We start from the raw sequence: 15,352 nt of genomic DNA, 5'->3' as shown, positions 1-15,352 counted from the left end.
TCCAGACATGAGCTATTATACTGTCTTGGTATGAGCTACTAGATAGTCCAGACATGAGCTATTATACTGTCTTGGTATGAGCTACTAGATAGTCCAGACATGAGCTATTATATTGTCTTGGTATGAGCTACTAGATAGTCCAGACATGAGCTATTATACTGTCTTGGTATGAACTACTAGATAGTCCAGACATGAACTATTATATTGTCTTGGTATGAGCTACTAGATAGTCCACACATGAGCTATTATACTGTCTTGGTATGAGCTACTAGATAGTCCAGACATGAACTATTATACTGTCTTGGTATGAGCTACTAGATAGTCCAGACATGAACTATTATACTGTCTTGGTATGAACTACTAGATAGTCCAGAAATGAGCTATTATATTGTCTTGGTATGAGCTACTAGATAGTCCAGACATTCACTATTATACTGTCTTGGTATGAACTACTAGATAGTCCAGACATGAGCTGTTATACTGTCTTGGTATGAACTACTAGATAGTCCAGAGATTCTCTATTATACTGTCTTGGTATGAACTACTAGATAGTCTGGACATGAGCTATTATACCGTTTTGGTATGAACTATTAGATAGTCTGGACATGAGCTATTATACTGTCTTGATATGAGCTACTAAGCGATTATACACACAAGGACAGCTTTAAGCGGTCTACTCATGTTTTAAACATGGCGAGATATGTAGATAACAACAAACCATTTTGAACATGAAAGGAATTTCTGACATCTTTCATATTCGACAGCTTTTCACGAACGTCTAAAATGGAAATATTTTCAATTGGGTGAAAATAAGATGTTTAAAACTAAAGTTTATACTCACATACTGTGTTGTGTCGAGGCTATGTTAGGTTTAAAACTAAAGTTTATACTCACATACTGTGTTGTGTCGAGATTATGTTAGGTTTAAACTAAAGTTTATACTCACATACTGTGTTGTGTCGAGGCTATGTTAGGTTTAAAACTAAAATTGGTACTTACATACTGTGTTGTGTCGAGGCAATGTTAGGCAATGTAAAGTTTCAGTTTCAAGGAACTGCTTCTGTATTTAAATTTCAAAGACGTTTCATTTTCTAAATTTAGTTCTGAAGAAGTATTGAAACTGAAACGATGTCCCACTCTAGAAACAGACAGGGGAAGATAAATAAAAAACTGTACAATGCTAAGCGTTTTCAGGTCCTGATATACTGTTATACATGCACATTTGACTTTAAAGCTCAAATACAGTTTCCTTACTTTACAAATGAACAGAAAGTAATGAAACAGCAGCACCCCCTGGCTATGATGTTTATATAGTAGCTCGAACCTTGCGAGTAGAAATCTGGTATCTATTCAGTATGATCACTTGGCCTCACTTTGATCATAAACGAAAACGCTTATACTTATTTATTTCAAAGGAGAGTTTCTCAGATGAGTTTAGTCCTCGAATTTCCACCAGCACGTGGTTGTACCTGAAACTATCACAACTGGTGTAATTAACTCAATGAAACATTTTATTTGGCTTTAATGTGTAATCTAGATATTTGATAATCAGGTTCTATGTTCTAAAATGTAAGATTTCGCTGTTTTGTGTTTACTTCAATTGCGTTTATATATTCTTAATATAACGCCAATCTGATGTTTTTGGTCTCTTATAACATATGGTGGTCGGTTCATTCAGAGATGACGTACAGAATAGATTCATTACAACTTTGTAAAAACGTTACAACTGATTTATTTATATAAGATTTCATTACAACTTTGTAAAAACGTTACAACTGATTTATTTATATAAGATTTCATTACAACTTTGTAAAAACGTTACAAATGATTTATTTATATAAGATTTCTCTTCATACAAGTTTAACATAAAAAGCGAACAGCAGTTTGTTAACTTGACTCCCCTTGTGTAACTTTTCCACTAGGACATCAACGATGGTGCTGTTGTTTTCAACCAACCATCTTACCACTATGGTATCTTGGAGACAACACCACGTGGGGAGACTGTGGGGTTTGTAAATGCAACAAACTTTAGTCGAACCCCTCAAGAACAGAATGTCATCTATTGGGTCAGGAAAGGAAGGAAAGACGAAAAGTTTTGGGTGAACCCCACATCTGGAGCTCTGGTCTTGATGGACTCTTTGGATAGAGATCCTCCAGGAAATCAAACACATTTCTCGCTTGAGGTGAGACGATCAACTTTTGGAATGTGTTAGAGCACTGATAGCAAGAGTATTAGGAATTTGTACCACACCGTGAAATGTACTGTCAGTTTCATTCCATTAACCGAGACAACTTTCTTTGAGACTGATTCAACCGTAATTTTTATTGTTATAAATAAAAAAAATAATTAAGTTTTTCAATTGATTTGCAAACGTAAAATCTTTATTATATCTGTAAACATAACCAATTGCAAGACATTATGTAAAAAACACACAACTAAACAGGGTTGTGTATAAGTGGCTCAGTGAAATGGGGTGTTGTTTGTTTTTCATTTTTGGTTGTAAAATTACTAAACAGGGTCGTGTATAAACGGTTCATTTATAAAGACACCTCCATTTTCAGGTTTTTGCTCGTGACACACTCTCAGTTAATGCCTTCAACACTAGTGTCGAAGTTAAAATTGAGGTAATTGACGTTAACGACAATGCACCTAAATTTAATGAAGGTAAGCTGTGATCGTATTTCATTCTGTTTAAAAAAATAATAATTTTAACTGTTAAATCGACCAAAGTTTCCAGGTTCTAACGTGTAAGGAACATTTATTAGGAGATTAATGCGTTTACGTATTCACATATTTGTGGAATAATTTGCCACTTCATTCGACTTAATTTTCATTTTTCATCTTATACAAACAGCTTCATGAGTTCCAAGATTGATATGTCATGATAATATATCTTGTTCTTTATCAGGCCTAACAAGTTAACTTAACACTAGGTATTGTTGTTATCGTTTAGGCCTAACAAGTTAACTTAACACTAGGTATTGTTGTTATCGTTTAGGCCTAACAAGTTAACTAACACTAGGTATTGTTGTTATCGTTTAGGCCTAACAAGTTAACTAAAACGAGGTATTGTTGTTATCGTTAATACATAACATTTTTATTCCAATGTTATAAATGTATGATTTTTGTGAGGACGATGAAAATACGACAGTTAAGGTCGTAGCTAAGCCTTACGTCGTATGCTACTCATGAGCCAAACTGAATTTGTTCCAACCTACAGTAGCCTAACATGAAACTATTACATAGTTGTTTGCCAAACACAACAACAGTAAAAATGTTCATTTACAAAGCACAACATACTATAGAATCAACAATAAAATTATCTAAATAGTTTAATTGTATATAGACAATTTCTGCTATCTATAATTTGCTTTATTTTGTGAACTGACACATTTTATCATTTCATTTGAAAAATTATTTTCAATATAAAACTAGGAATTATGGACATTTATTAAACAATTGTTGGAATGTATATATCTAAAAACGGCTCGTTTGGTTTGAGAAATTTTTTTGTGTAGAGGAGCGAACAACGTTTCGACCTTTTTCGGTCATCGTCAGGTTCAAGAAGGTCGAAACGTTGTTCGCTCCTCTACGTAAAAAATTTTTTCAAGCCAAACGAGCCGTTTTACATATCTATTTTTCTACAAGTGGGTTTTCTCGACATCACTAATTGTTGGAATGATTTACATAAGTTTTAATTTCAAAACGTTTATTTAAAAAAAACATTTTTTTTATTAATACACTTGTGAAATTCGATGTTTATTATTACTTCAAAAGTATTTCTTAATGATAAAGATTTGAAACTGTGTGTTGCGTTCTAATAAAAATAATTGATGTTAAATTGAAAACTACTCTGGAAAACATTGCCCTCTAGTGGCACAAAATAACTTTACATCGTCAACAACGAACAAAATACGCAGTCTTGATTAAGTTCGGTAACTAATCACCAACAATTCTTCATGTTAATGAATAAAACCTAGAAATCTGTGTTGTTCATTGATTTAGTATTTTAAGTATATCGAGATGTAGTTTAATTGGATAAAGTCTTTTCTCCAACATGTATTTTAAACTATTCTTGTACCTGATTTTCTTTTTATGTGTTTTCTTTGTTTAAGAGAGATACTCCTTGGAACTTCCGGAAATTCTCTCACCTGGAAGTCAACTTCCGCTATTCTATGAAGTTCAAGACATTGATTCCGGTATTAACGGAAAGATTGAGAAATATTTCACTGATAAGTTACAGGTTGGTCAGACAAACGTCTCCCTTTATTCTGTAAATGTGTTTGTTCCGATAAATCCGAATATAAATCAAACAGGTGTCGCTTCTTGTAGTAGTGCATTAACTAGCAATGATTTTAAGCATATTAATCGGTCTTTATTAATTTGTTTAATTACATATTCATAAGACATTAGAATTAGGCCTATTGTATTTTTTATCATTTCATATTTTATTCAGTTCCTTAGGGGTTTTAGCTGACGACGCGTTTCACTCAATCCAGAGTTCATCATTTACTTTTTTTAAAGCGATTGTTATATTTAAATCGTATCAACTAACCAACATGAATGTGTTTTATTAATATTTTCCTTCTCTCTTGGGTTCTTTAGTAATAATTTGGTTTTAATTATTTATGTTAATTAGGATACGTTTGTGGTCAATCACACATCCGGGACTGTAAAGTTGATATCGTCACTGGATTATGAGACACGTGACCAGTATAATTTCACAATATTCGCCGTCGACGGAGGAAATCCTCAACGTACAGGGTGAAATATTCTGTTAACATTTTTTCAGTAATTTGGAATATTATATTTTTATTTACCTCCAACAGATGGCGAGGCCAGAAAAAGCTAAGATGATTTGGTTGTTGTCGTTTTCTTTCTTTTTTTAGTTTCGCGCAAAGCTACTCAAGGGCTATCCGCGCAGGTGATTTGATTGTTACATTGTGTATATTCTTACATTACAGAGTTTTATTCAAACCTAGCAATCAAAAATTATAATTTCTAAATAATATCTTTCACCATAACATAAAAAATAAGCAGAAGAAATAAACTGAAAGTGAGTGAAATACATCACTGATACCGTAAGCCAGCAGAAGTAGTTGTTTTTAATGGTAATAATTATAAATAAACTTTCTATATGTTTTAATTTTGTTATTACCTTTCGTTATTAGGCCTAACGTTGTCAGGTGGTTGGGAGTGCTCGACTCGTAATCTAAGGATCGCGAGTTGGAATCCTCATAACATTAAGCATGTTCGCCCTTTCAACCATGGGGGCGTTCTAACGTTACGGTCAACCCCACTATTCGTTGGTGAAAGAGTAGCCCAAGAGTCGACGATAGGTGCTGATGACTAGCTACTTTCCTTCTATTCTACACTGCTAAATTAGGGACGGCTCGTGTAGATAGCTCTAGTGTAGCTTTGTGCGAAATTCCAAACAAACAAACCTTTTATTATTTATGTTGTAGTCTTGATTTTACCTGGTGTTATGAAAATCTGTTGCAACTGCTTTAGATCCCGACTCATGACGAATAAGTTCCGTGGTTTTCAAAGTAAAACGTGCTCCTCACTTTGGGTTCGTTATAAGAGGAATGCCCAAATCACACCTTTCACTAAGACGAGAATACTCCAACAATTGGCAGTGGCTGCTATTGATAAGCTGTTAGTTGAAACTTAGAGACGACTAGATAACATTTGTGTAGGTTTGCGTGAATATTCTAAATAACCAGTTGCGTAAAAACAAAGGACATCGAAGGGGTGGAGGTAGTTAACAGAAAAGAGCACTTTTCAAGCACTCTAAGTGGAGACATTTATTTGTTTGTGGGCGTGGAAGAGATGTGTAAGTTTATAACATTTTAAACTAATATTTAATATATTACAATTATTATTTTTTTCTCTAAAGACCTACAAATCTGTGTAACTCAAAGCAAGCTGCGCATGGAATCAAGTGTGTCTTTTAGCAATTATGGAGAATTTTTATGACTGCAACAATAGGGCACTTTACGAGCATAAGAGCAAAGAGACAGAAACTTGTTCCTTCTCCTGTGTACGTCACTGAAACAACAAACAGTTTCCCATAAATCAATGCGTTTTCAATGATTATTCACTGTGGCTTTTTGTTTTGTTTTTAGAAGTGTATGGTGATATATTTTATAGTTTATTTACTGTGTACAGAGAGCGCCCAGAACCGTATGGACAGGGAATCAAACCTAAAAAATGTAAATAGACGTAGTTTTAAAATATGTGCCTTACATAAGATCTGACCGTAAATGTCCAAAAACGTATCAGTTTTTTCTTGCATTTATCAACGTTTACTTAAACAGACTTCATAGTGCATTAACACGATGACGTGTATGTAGAAACACAACCGTGCTTTATATAAAACTTAGGTTCAGTAACACCATGGAATTTATTAGTTGATTATTTATCAGCTCAGCGACTGTGGTTATTCAAGTCCAAAACATCAATGAGTTCTCTCCAGAGTTTATCGGAACGCCTTACAACTTCTGGACAGAGGAAAATTCCATAGCGGGAACCGGAATTGGGCAAATCAAGGCTTTTGATAAGGACGGTGATAATGTATCCTATAACCTCACAGATGGAGATACAGGTAATGTATCCTATAACCTCACAGATGGAGATACAGGTAATGTATTGTATAACCTCACAGATGGAGATACAGGTAATGTGTTGTATAACCTCACGGATGGAGATACAGGTAATGTGTTGTATAACCTCACAGATGGAGATACAGGTAATGTGTTGTATAACCTCACGGATGGGGATACAGGTAATGTAATTGTATAACCTCAAGGATGGAGATACAGGTAATGTGTTGTATAACCTCACGGATGGAGATACAGGTAATGTGTTGTATAACCTCACGGATGGAGATACAGGTAATGTGTTGTATAACCTCACGGATGGGGATACAGGTAATGTGTTGTATAACCTCACAGATGGAGATACAGGTAATGCGTTGTATAACCTCACGGATGGAGATACAGGTAATGTGTTGTATAACCTCACGGATGGAGATACAGGTAATGTGTTGTATAACCTCACGGATGGAGATACAGGTAATGTGTTGTATAACCTCACGGATGGGGATACAGGTAATGTGTTGTATAACCTCACAGATGGAGATACAGGTAATGCGTTGTATAACCTCACGGATGGAGATACAGGTAATGTGTTGTATAACCTCACAGATGGAGATACAGGTAATATGTTGTATAACCTCACGGATGGGGATACAGGTAATGTAATTGTATAACCTCACGGATGGAGATACAGGTAATGTGTTGTATAACCTCACGGATGGAGATACAGGTAATGTGTTGTATAACCTCACGGATGGAGATACAGGTAATGTGTTGTATAATCTCACGGATGGGGATACAGGTAATGTGTTGTATAACCTCACGGATGGGGATACAGGTAATGTGTTGTATAACCTCACGGATGGAGATACAGGTAATGTGTTGTATAACCTCACGGATGGAGATACAGGTAATGTGTTGTATAATCTCACGGATGGGGATACAGGTAATGTGTTGTATAACCTCACGGATGGAGATACAGGTAATGTGTTGTATAACCTCACGGATGGAGATACAGGTAATGTGTTGTATAACCTCACGGATGGAGATACAGGTAATGTGTTGTATAACCTCACGGATGGAGATACAGGTAATGTGTTGTATAACCTCACGGATGGAGATACAGGTAATGTGTTGTATAACCTCACAGGTGGAGATGCAGGTAATGTGTTGTATAACCTCACGGATGGAGATACAGGTAATGTGTTGTATAATCTCACGGATGGGGATACAGGTAATGTGTTGTATAACCTCACGGATGGGGATACAGGTAATGTGTTGTATAACCTCACGGATGGAGATACAGGTAATGTGTTGTATAATCTCACGGATGGGGATACAGGTAATGTGTTGTATAATCTCACGGATGGGGATACAGGTAATGTGTTGTATAACCTCACGGATGGAGATACAGGTAATGTGTTGTATAACCTCACGGATGGAGATACAGGTAATGTGTTGTATAACCTCACGGATGGAGATACAGGTAATGTGTTGTATAACCTCACAGGTGGAGATGCAGGTAATGTGTTGTATAACCTCACGGATGGAGATACAGGTAATGTGTTGTATAACCTCACGGATGGAGATACAGGTAATGTGTTGTATAACCTCACAGATGGAGATACAGGTAATGTGTTGTATAACCTCACGGATGGGGATACAGGTAATGTGTTGTATAACCTCACGGATGGAGATACAGGTAATGTGTTGTATAACCTCACAGATGGAGATACAGGTAAAGGTTGAGCTGTACGTTTAAATAACTCGGAAGGAGATTTCCACACAGCAGCTCGGTGTGAAACTCCCATCAACTTGATTTATTCAACATCGTATGATCATATTGAAACAGGGGCAGACCAACACTAAACTAATTAGACTAATAACGCAGGTTACTGGTAGTGATATGGTGATTGCTAGCCTGGAAACACAAGCTGAGTTAACTTACCAATAAGCCCGATTATTGAAAATATGAAGATTTCTCAGAATGCTGCATATATAATAAACTAGTGGTCATTCAAGTTTAATTATTAGTTTTTCTTCTTGTGTTCGTTCTTATAAAAAAAAACTGATTAATTTATCAGAACATATCATACTGTAACTTATATTTCATATCTAAGAATAAGTTTATCTAAAGATATGTATGTTATCAGAAGATATGAATCTTTATTTAAAGATAAGCTTGTTGGTCTAAAGATAGATATGTTATCAGAAGATATGAATCTTTATTTAAAGATAAGTTTGTTGCTCTAAAGATAAGAATGTTTGTTTAATCAGTGCAGAGCTTATTAATTGGAAATGGTTCTGGTACACGATATTTTACCATATGAATCAATTTCTCAGAATTCTTTAGGATAGAGGACGACACAGGGAGAGTTTTTGTTAAGTCAGACCTGGTTTCACGAACACAGTACAGTTTCACGGCTCGTGCTACCGATGATGGTGTACCACGAACCAACAGTCTCGACGTGAAGGTGGATGTCTTCATCCGGGAATCTAATGACTATGCTCCAGTTTTTACACAGGAAGTCTACAAAGGATTTGTAACAGAAAAAGTAGCAATGGATGAACCTATTGTAGAGGTTTGTGAATAACTGACTGATAAATATATTTATACTGTTATATACTTTCTGTATACATGTTTAAATTCAGTTTTTTTTTCTTATCAGAAAGTCAGATTTTTATATAAAAAAGTCACGTGATGCGCTAAATCTATAATTTACATACGAAGTAAAAAATATTGCGTCGATTTATTCGTTTTAAAATATCTAAGACTTGTTAATCAAGCCGTTATTGTCATTCTGGTGTTATTATTTTGGTTTTTGGTTGTTTTTAATCACTGACGGATAGGCCCGGCATGGCCAAGCGTGTTAAGGCGTGCGACTCGTAATCTGAGGGTCGCGGGTTCGCATCCCCGTCGTGCCAAACATGCTCGCCCTTTCAGCCGTGGGGGCGTTATAATGTGACGGTCAATCCCACTATTCGTTGGTAAAAGAGTAGCCCAAGAGTCGGCGGTGGGTGGTGATGACTAACTGCCTTCCCTCTAGTCTTACACTGCAAAATTAGGGACGGCTAGCACAGATAGCCCTCGGTAGCTTTGTGCGAAATTCAAAAAACAAACAAACAAACAACAAACACTGACGTATATCTGTTGAAACATGGGTCTTATCTCATCCATTTTACTGACGGACACCTCTCGAAACATAGCACTTGGTTCACCAGATATTCTTACGGACTCTTCTCGAAACATGGGACTTGTCTCACTCTATATAGTGAAGAACACTTCTTGAAACATGGGACTTGTCTCACTCTATATAGTGAAGAACACTTCTTGAAACATGGGAGTTGTGTCACTCTATATAGTGAAGAACACTTCTTGAAACATGGGACTTGTCTCACTCTATATAGTGAAGAACACTTCTTGAAACATGGGACTTGTGTCACTCTATATAGTGAAGAACACTTCTTGAAACATGGGACTTGTGTCACTCTATATAGTGAAGAACACTTCTTGAAACATGGGACTTGTGTCACTCTATATAGTGAAGAACACTTCTTGAAACATGGGACTTGTCTCACTCTATATAGTGAAGAACAGTTCTTGAAACATGGGACTTGTCTCACTCTATATAGTGAAGAACACTTCTTGAAACGTATGAGTTGTCTCACTCTATATAGTGAAGAACACTTCTTGAAACATGGGACTTGTCTCACTCTATATAGTGAAGAACACTTTTGAAACATGGGACTTGTGTCACTCTATATAGTGAAGAACACTTCTTGAAACATGGGACTTGTGTCACTCTATATAGTGAAGAACACTTCTTGAAACATGGGACTTGTGTCACTCTATATAGTGAAGAACACTTCTTGAAACATGGGACTTGTCTCACTCTATATAGTGAAGAACAGTTCTTGAAACATGGGACTTGTCTCACCTCTATAGTGAAGAACACTCTTGAAACGTATGAGTTGTCTCACTCTATATAGTGAAGAACACTCTTGAAACGTATGAGTTGTCTCACTCTATATAGTGAAGAACACTTCTTGAAACATGGGACTTGTCTCTCTATATATAGTGAAGAACACTTCTTGAAACATGGGACTTGTCTAACTCTATATAGTGAAGAACACTTCTTGAAACATGGGACTTGTCTCACTCTATATAGTGAAGAACACTCTTGAAACATGGGAGTTGTCTCACTCTATATAGTGAAGAACACTTGAAACATGGGACTTGTCTCACTCTATATAGTGAAGAACACTTCTTGAAACATGGGACTTGTCTCACTCTATATAGTGAAGAACACTTCTTGAAACATGGGACTTGTCTCACTCTATATAGTGAAGAACACTTCTTGAAACATGGGAGTTGTCTCACTCTATATAGTGAAGAACACTTCTTGAAACATGGGACTTGTGTCACTCTATATAGTGAAGAACACTTCTTGAAACATGGGACTTGTCTCACTCTATATAGTGAAGAACACTTCTTGAAACATGGGACTTGTCTCACTCTATATAGTGAAGAACACTTCTTGAAACATGGGAGTTGTCTCACTCTATATAGTGAAGAACACTTCTTGAAACATGGGAGTTGTCTCACTCTATATAGTGAAGAACACTTCTTGAAACATGGGACTTGTCTCACTCTATATAGTGAAGAACACTTCTTGAAACATGGGACTTGTCTCACTCTATATAGTGAAGAACACTTCTTGAAACATGGGACTTGTGTCACTCTATATAGTGAAGAACACTTCTTGAAACATGGGAGTTGTCTCACTCTATATAGTGAAGAACACTTCTTGAAACATGGGACTTGTCTCACTCTATATAGTGAAGAACACTTCTTGAAACATGGGAGTTGTCTCACTCTATATAGTGAAGAACACTTCTTGAAACATGGGACTTAGTCCACCCGATATATTAAAGAAGAGGTATCTCGAAGAACATGAATGCAGATAAACAAATCATTATAGTAAACAAGTCGCGAATCGTAAGATTTTGGACAGTTAATAAAAACAGTTGTGTGGAATTCCTAGAAATCGTGTAATCGTCTCTACCCTTATAAACTACAACCGATTTTGGTGCAGACAGCTTTAGAAAAGCAGACGTTTCTTCTGCATGGATGAACAAAGTAGCGCTAAATAATAGTCAGTGACATCATGAGTATCCATGGTGTCGCACCAAACAGGTAACTTTTACTGGGTATGGTCTGGTGATTAGGGTGCTTTGATCGCGGGCTCGATTCCCCGTCTCACCCAACGTGCTCTGCCTTTCAGCCATAGAGGGGAGGGGGTTATAATGCGACGGTCAGTCCAACTAATCGTTGGTAAAAGAGTAGACTCAGAGAAGGCGATGGTTGGTGATGACTATCTGCCTTCCATTTAGTCCACTGTTACATTAGGGGCAGCTAGCCCAAATAGCCCTCGTATAGCACAAAATTCGAAACAAACCAAACCAAACATCAACGAATCTTACATGCTGTCATTGTAATTCGAAATTAGTTTATAGAGGATGTTACCATTTCCTTTGGACACTGCGAGGGATATTCGTGTCATCCATGTTGCCAATCATAAATTTAGCCAATAATTTCCCAACAGCACTGTAAGTAGTGCTGTTATTTAACTCTGGATGACGTGCCTTAAATTCGTCAGCAACCTTCAGCAGACCCCAGCCTTCTCCGCCAGACAACAGAATAAACTTTACCTACTCATGTACTAAGAGCACCATGATCAGCAGAAACAAACACTTTCCGAAGTGCACGAGTTGCACGTTGCAGTTAAATAGTAAAATGTTAGTATATGTGTCGTTTTGTTTTGGTTATCTATCTAAACATGAATCGAACACGAGGATAGTTGTTTATATATAAATGGAGGAGATGAATTTAAGTAAATATTTGTCTCACAAAGTACTTCAAACAAAGTAAGAAAATAGATGAAACCATTCAAGCACAGACATAGTGAGATGTTTACAGTTCAAGTATATAACACAGACATAGTTAGATGTTTACAGTTCAATTATATAACACAGACATAGTTAGATGTTTACAGTTCAAGTATATAACACAGACATAGTTAGATGTTTACAGTTTGAGTGTATAACACAGACATAGTGAGATTTTTACAGTTCAAGTATATAACACAGACATAGATGTTTACAGTTTATGTATGTAACACAGACATAGTTAGATGTTTATAGTTCAAGTATATAACAGAGACATAGTTAGATGTTTATAGTTCAAGTATATAACACAGACATTGTTGGATGTTTACAGTTCAAGTATATAACATAGACATAGTGAGATGTTTACAGTTCAAGTATATAACACATAATCTTGTATTAAAACGAACACAACAGAAACCGTTGTTGTTGTTTCTATTTGTTAGTGAAGACAAAGTGGGTCAAGTCCTTTAGATTTCTATTTGATTTTCTTCTGCCGCACGTGAGAGACCCTTGTATTTGAAAATGATTACAGACTTTTCAAACTCTTTATTTAATATTTGTAGACATTGGCAAGTCCTATAGAGGACGTTAGTGTTGTCAGATATGGAAATCTTGTTTGCACACTTTGATAAACGAACTCATGTGTTCAGCAAGCGCCCCCTTTAGTATTTTTCAGGTATATTTCACACATTTACTGCAGTACCATACGTAATCAAGAGATATAATCATATACGTTCCCGTTGGATGGAAACACAGTGCGTTACATGAAAACATTATCTGTCACATGATCGACCACTTTATGTTCCCGTTGAAAGAGTGTACAATGTGTTGATTGGTGTTTCAATATATTTTAAGAAGGTTCGAAGTTAGGTTTGAATTTCGCGCAAAGCTACATGAGGGCTATCTACACTAGCCATTGTAACTTAGCAGTAAACTAAAGGGAAGGCAGCTATACATCACCACCCACTGCCAACTGTTGGGCTATTCTATTCTTTTACCAACGAATAGTGGAATTGACCGTCACCTTATAACACCCCCACAGCTGAAAGGGCAAACATTTTTGGTGTTGCGGGGATTCAAACCCGCGACCCTCAGATAACGAGTCGAGCGCCCTAACCACCAGCCCATGCCAGACCACTGGACAGAAAACCAGTAAAGCATGTTTCTAACTGACACAGTTAATATTGATTTATTTAGGTAATGTATGTTTTTCATTGAACTCACTTTGACAGTAGAGTTGCCTACAGATTAAGTGAATAGATTAAACAAAGGGTGGTTGATACACATGTACAGAATAGATTAAACAAAGGGTGGCTGGTACACATGTACAGAATAGATTAAACAAAGGGTGGTTGGTACACATGTACAGGAGTTGACTGATTTTCGAGATGACGCGACCATTTTGTTCCGGTTCAAAGCTTGTACGATGTGTTGATATGTAAGGTCCTTTCGGGTCTAGCTACGACTTCAAGACATACCGTATTGATTTAAAGAAGGGTGTATTTACATAAACAGATCACCTTAAAAACAAATAAGGTCTTTAGTTTTCAAAAATATGACATAGTTAGATAATCAAAAATAGACCTGTATATTTCCATTCGTTTTTCCTTCTTAACAGTATTTATGCATTACGTTTAAAAGGTGTCAGCCATTGATCGAGACCTTCAGAATAGCACACGGTCACGTACAGTATAACCAGTGGAAATGAAGACAAAATGTTCTACATAAACCCAGTATCTGGAAGTATTTACGTAAACAGATCATCAGTCCACAACTTAGACTACGACAGGAAGAAAGGCTACGTGTTGTTGATCCAAGCCAAAGATTGTATGTCATTCTTAATAAGAGTTATTTATTATAATATTCCTACCGTGAGAGAACTTGTAAAAGAATTACAGAACATGTCAATTATATTTAAAATTAATTAATATTACAGATCATAATCCAGTACATGTCTTACTATTCAAATTTAAAATCAATAAGTGTTATTAGTTCAATACGTTCACATTTCTAATTAACCAATGTTATAGATAACAATATTCAAATTTATAATCAGTGTAACAACTCATAAGATTTTTAATTAATTATTGTTGTAGAACACAATATTTAGGTTTGTAATTAATCAATGTTACAGAACACAATATTGAGATCTATAATTAATCAAAGTGCTATAGAACACAATATTTAGGTATCTAATTAATTAGAGCGTTATAGAACATAATATTTAGGTTTCTAATTACCTCAGAGATTTATAGAACGTAATGTTTAGGCTTCTAATTAATCAAAGTGCTATAGAACACAATATTTAGGTATCTAATCAATTAGAGCGTTATAGAACATAATATTTAGGTTTCTAATTACTCAGAGAGTTATAGAACGTAATGTTTAGGTTTTAATTAATCAGAGCGTTATATAACATAATATTTAGGTTTCTAATTAATCAAAGTGTTATATAACATAATATTTAGGTTTCTAATTAATCAAAGTGTTGTAGAACATAATATTTAGGTTTCTAATTACTCAGAGAGTTATAGAACGTAATGTTTAGGCTTCTAATTAATCAGAGCGTTATATAACATAATATTTAGGTTTCTAATTAATCAAAGTGTTATATAACATAATATTTAGGTTTCTAATTAATCAAAGTGTTGTAGAACATAATATTTAGGTTTCTAATTAGTCAGAGAGTTGTAGATCGTAACTTTCAGAATTTGTATTTACACAAGGTTGAAGTGATCACTGTCTGTATTAATGTTACAGTAGTGTAAACTAACTGTATATCCCGTGCTATAAACACATGTTT

The 15,352-nt window shown here is 35.6% G+C and overlaps 1 protein-coding gene across 1 annotated transcript in view; it reads left to right on the top strand.

Annotated features, from left to right (window-relative positions):
• The window catches only part of LOC143235757 (protocadherin Fat 4-like), a 45,601-nt gene extending 31,357 nt beyond the window's left edge, over nucleotides 1-14,244 (top strand). Inside the window, exons 11-17 of the mRNA XM_076473960.1 lie at nucleotides 1,923-2,183; nucleotides 2,563-2,665; nucleotides 4,117-4,244; nucleotides 4,641-4,765; nucleotides 6,430-6,608; nucleotides 8,944-9,182; nucleotides 14,191-14,244. Of these exons, the coding sequence (XP_076330075.1) occupies nucleotides 1,923-2,183; nucleotides 2,563-2,665; nucleotides 4,117-4,244; nucleotides 4,641-4,765; nucleotides 6,430-6,608; nucleotides 8,944-9,182; nucleotides 14,191-14,244 (1,089 nt within the window). The remainder of the gene's footprint in view (nucleotides 1-1,922; nucleotides 2,184-2,562; nucleotides 2,666-4,116; nucleotides 4,245-4,640; nucleotides 4,766-6,429; nucleotides 6,609-8,943; nucleotides 9,183-14,190) is intronic.
• Nucleotides 14,245-15,352: the final 1,108 nt, after the last annotated feature.

The sequence above is a fragment of the Tachypleus tridentatus genome, chromosome 12, assembly GCF_004210375.1.
Source record: "Tachypleus tridentatus isolate NWPU-2018 chromosome 12, ASM421037v1, whole genome shotgun sequence".
Taxonomy (NCBI): Eukaryota; Metazoa; Arthropoda; class Merostomata; order Xiphosura; family Limulidae; genus Tachypleus; species Tachypleus tridentatus.
This window is presented reverse-complemented; position numbering and strand designations above follow the sequence as displayed.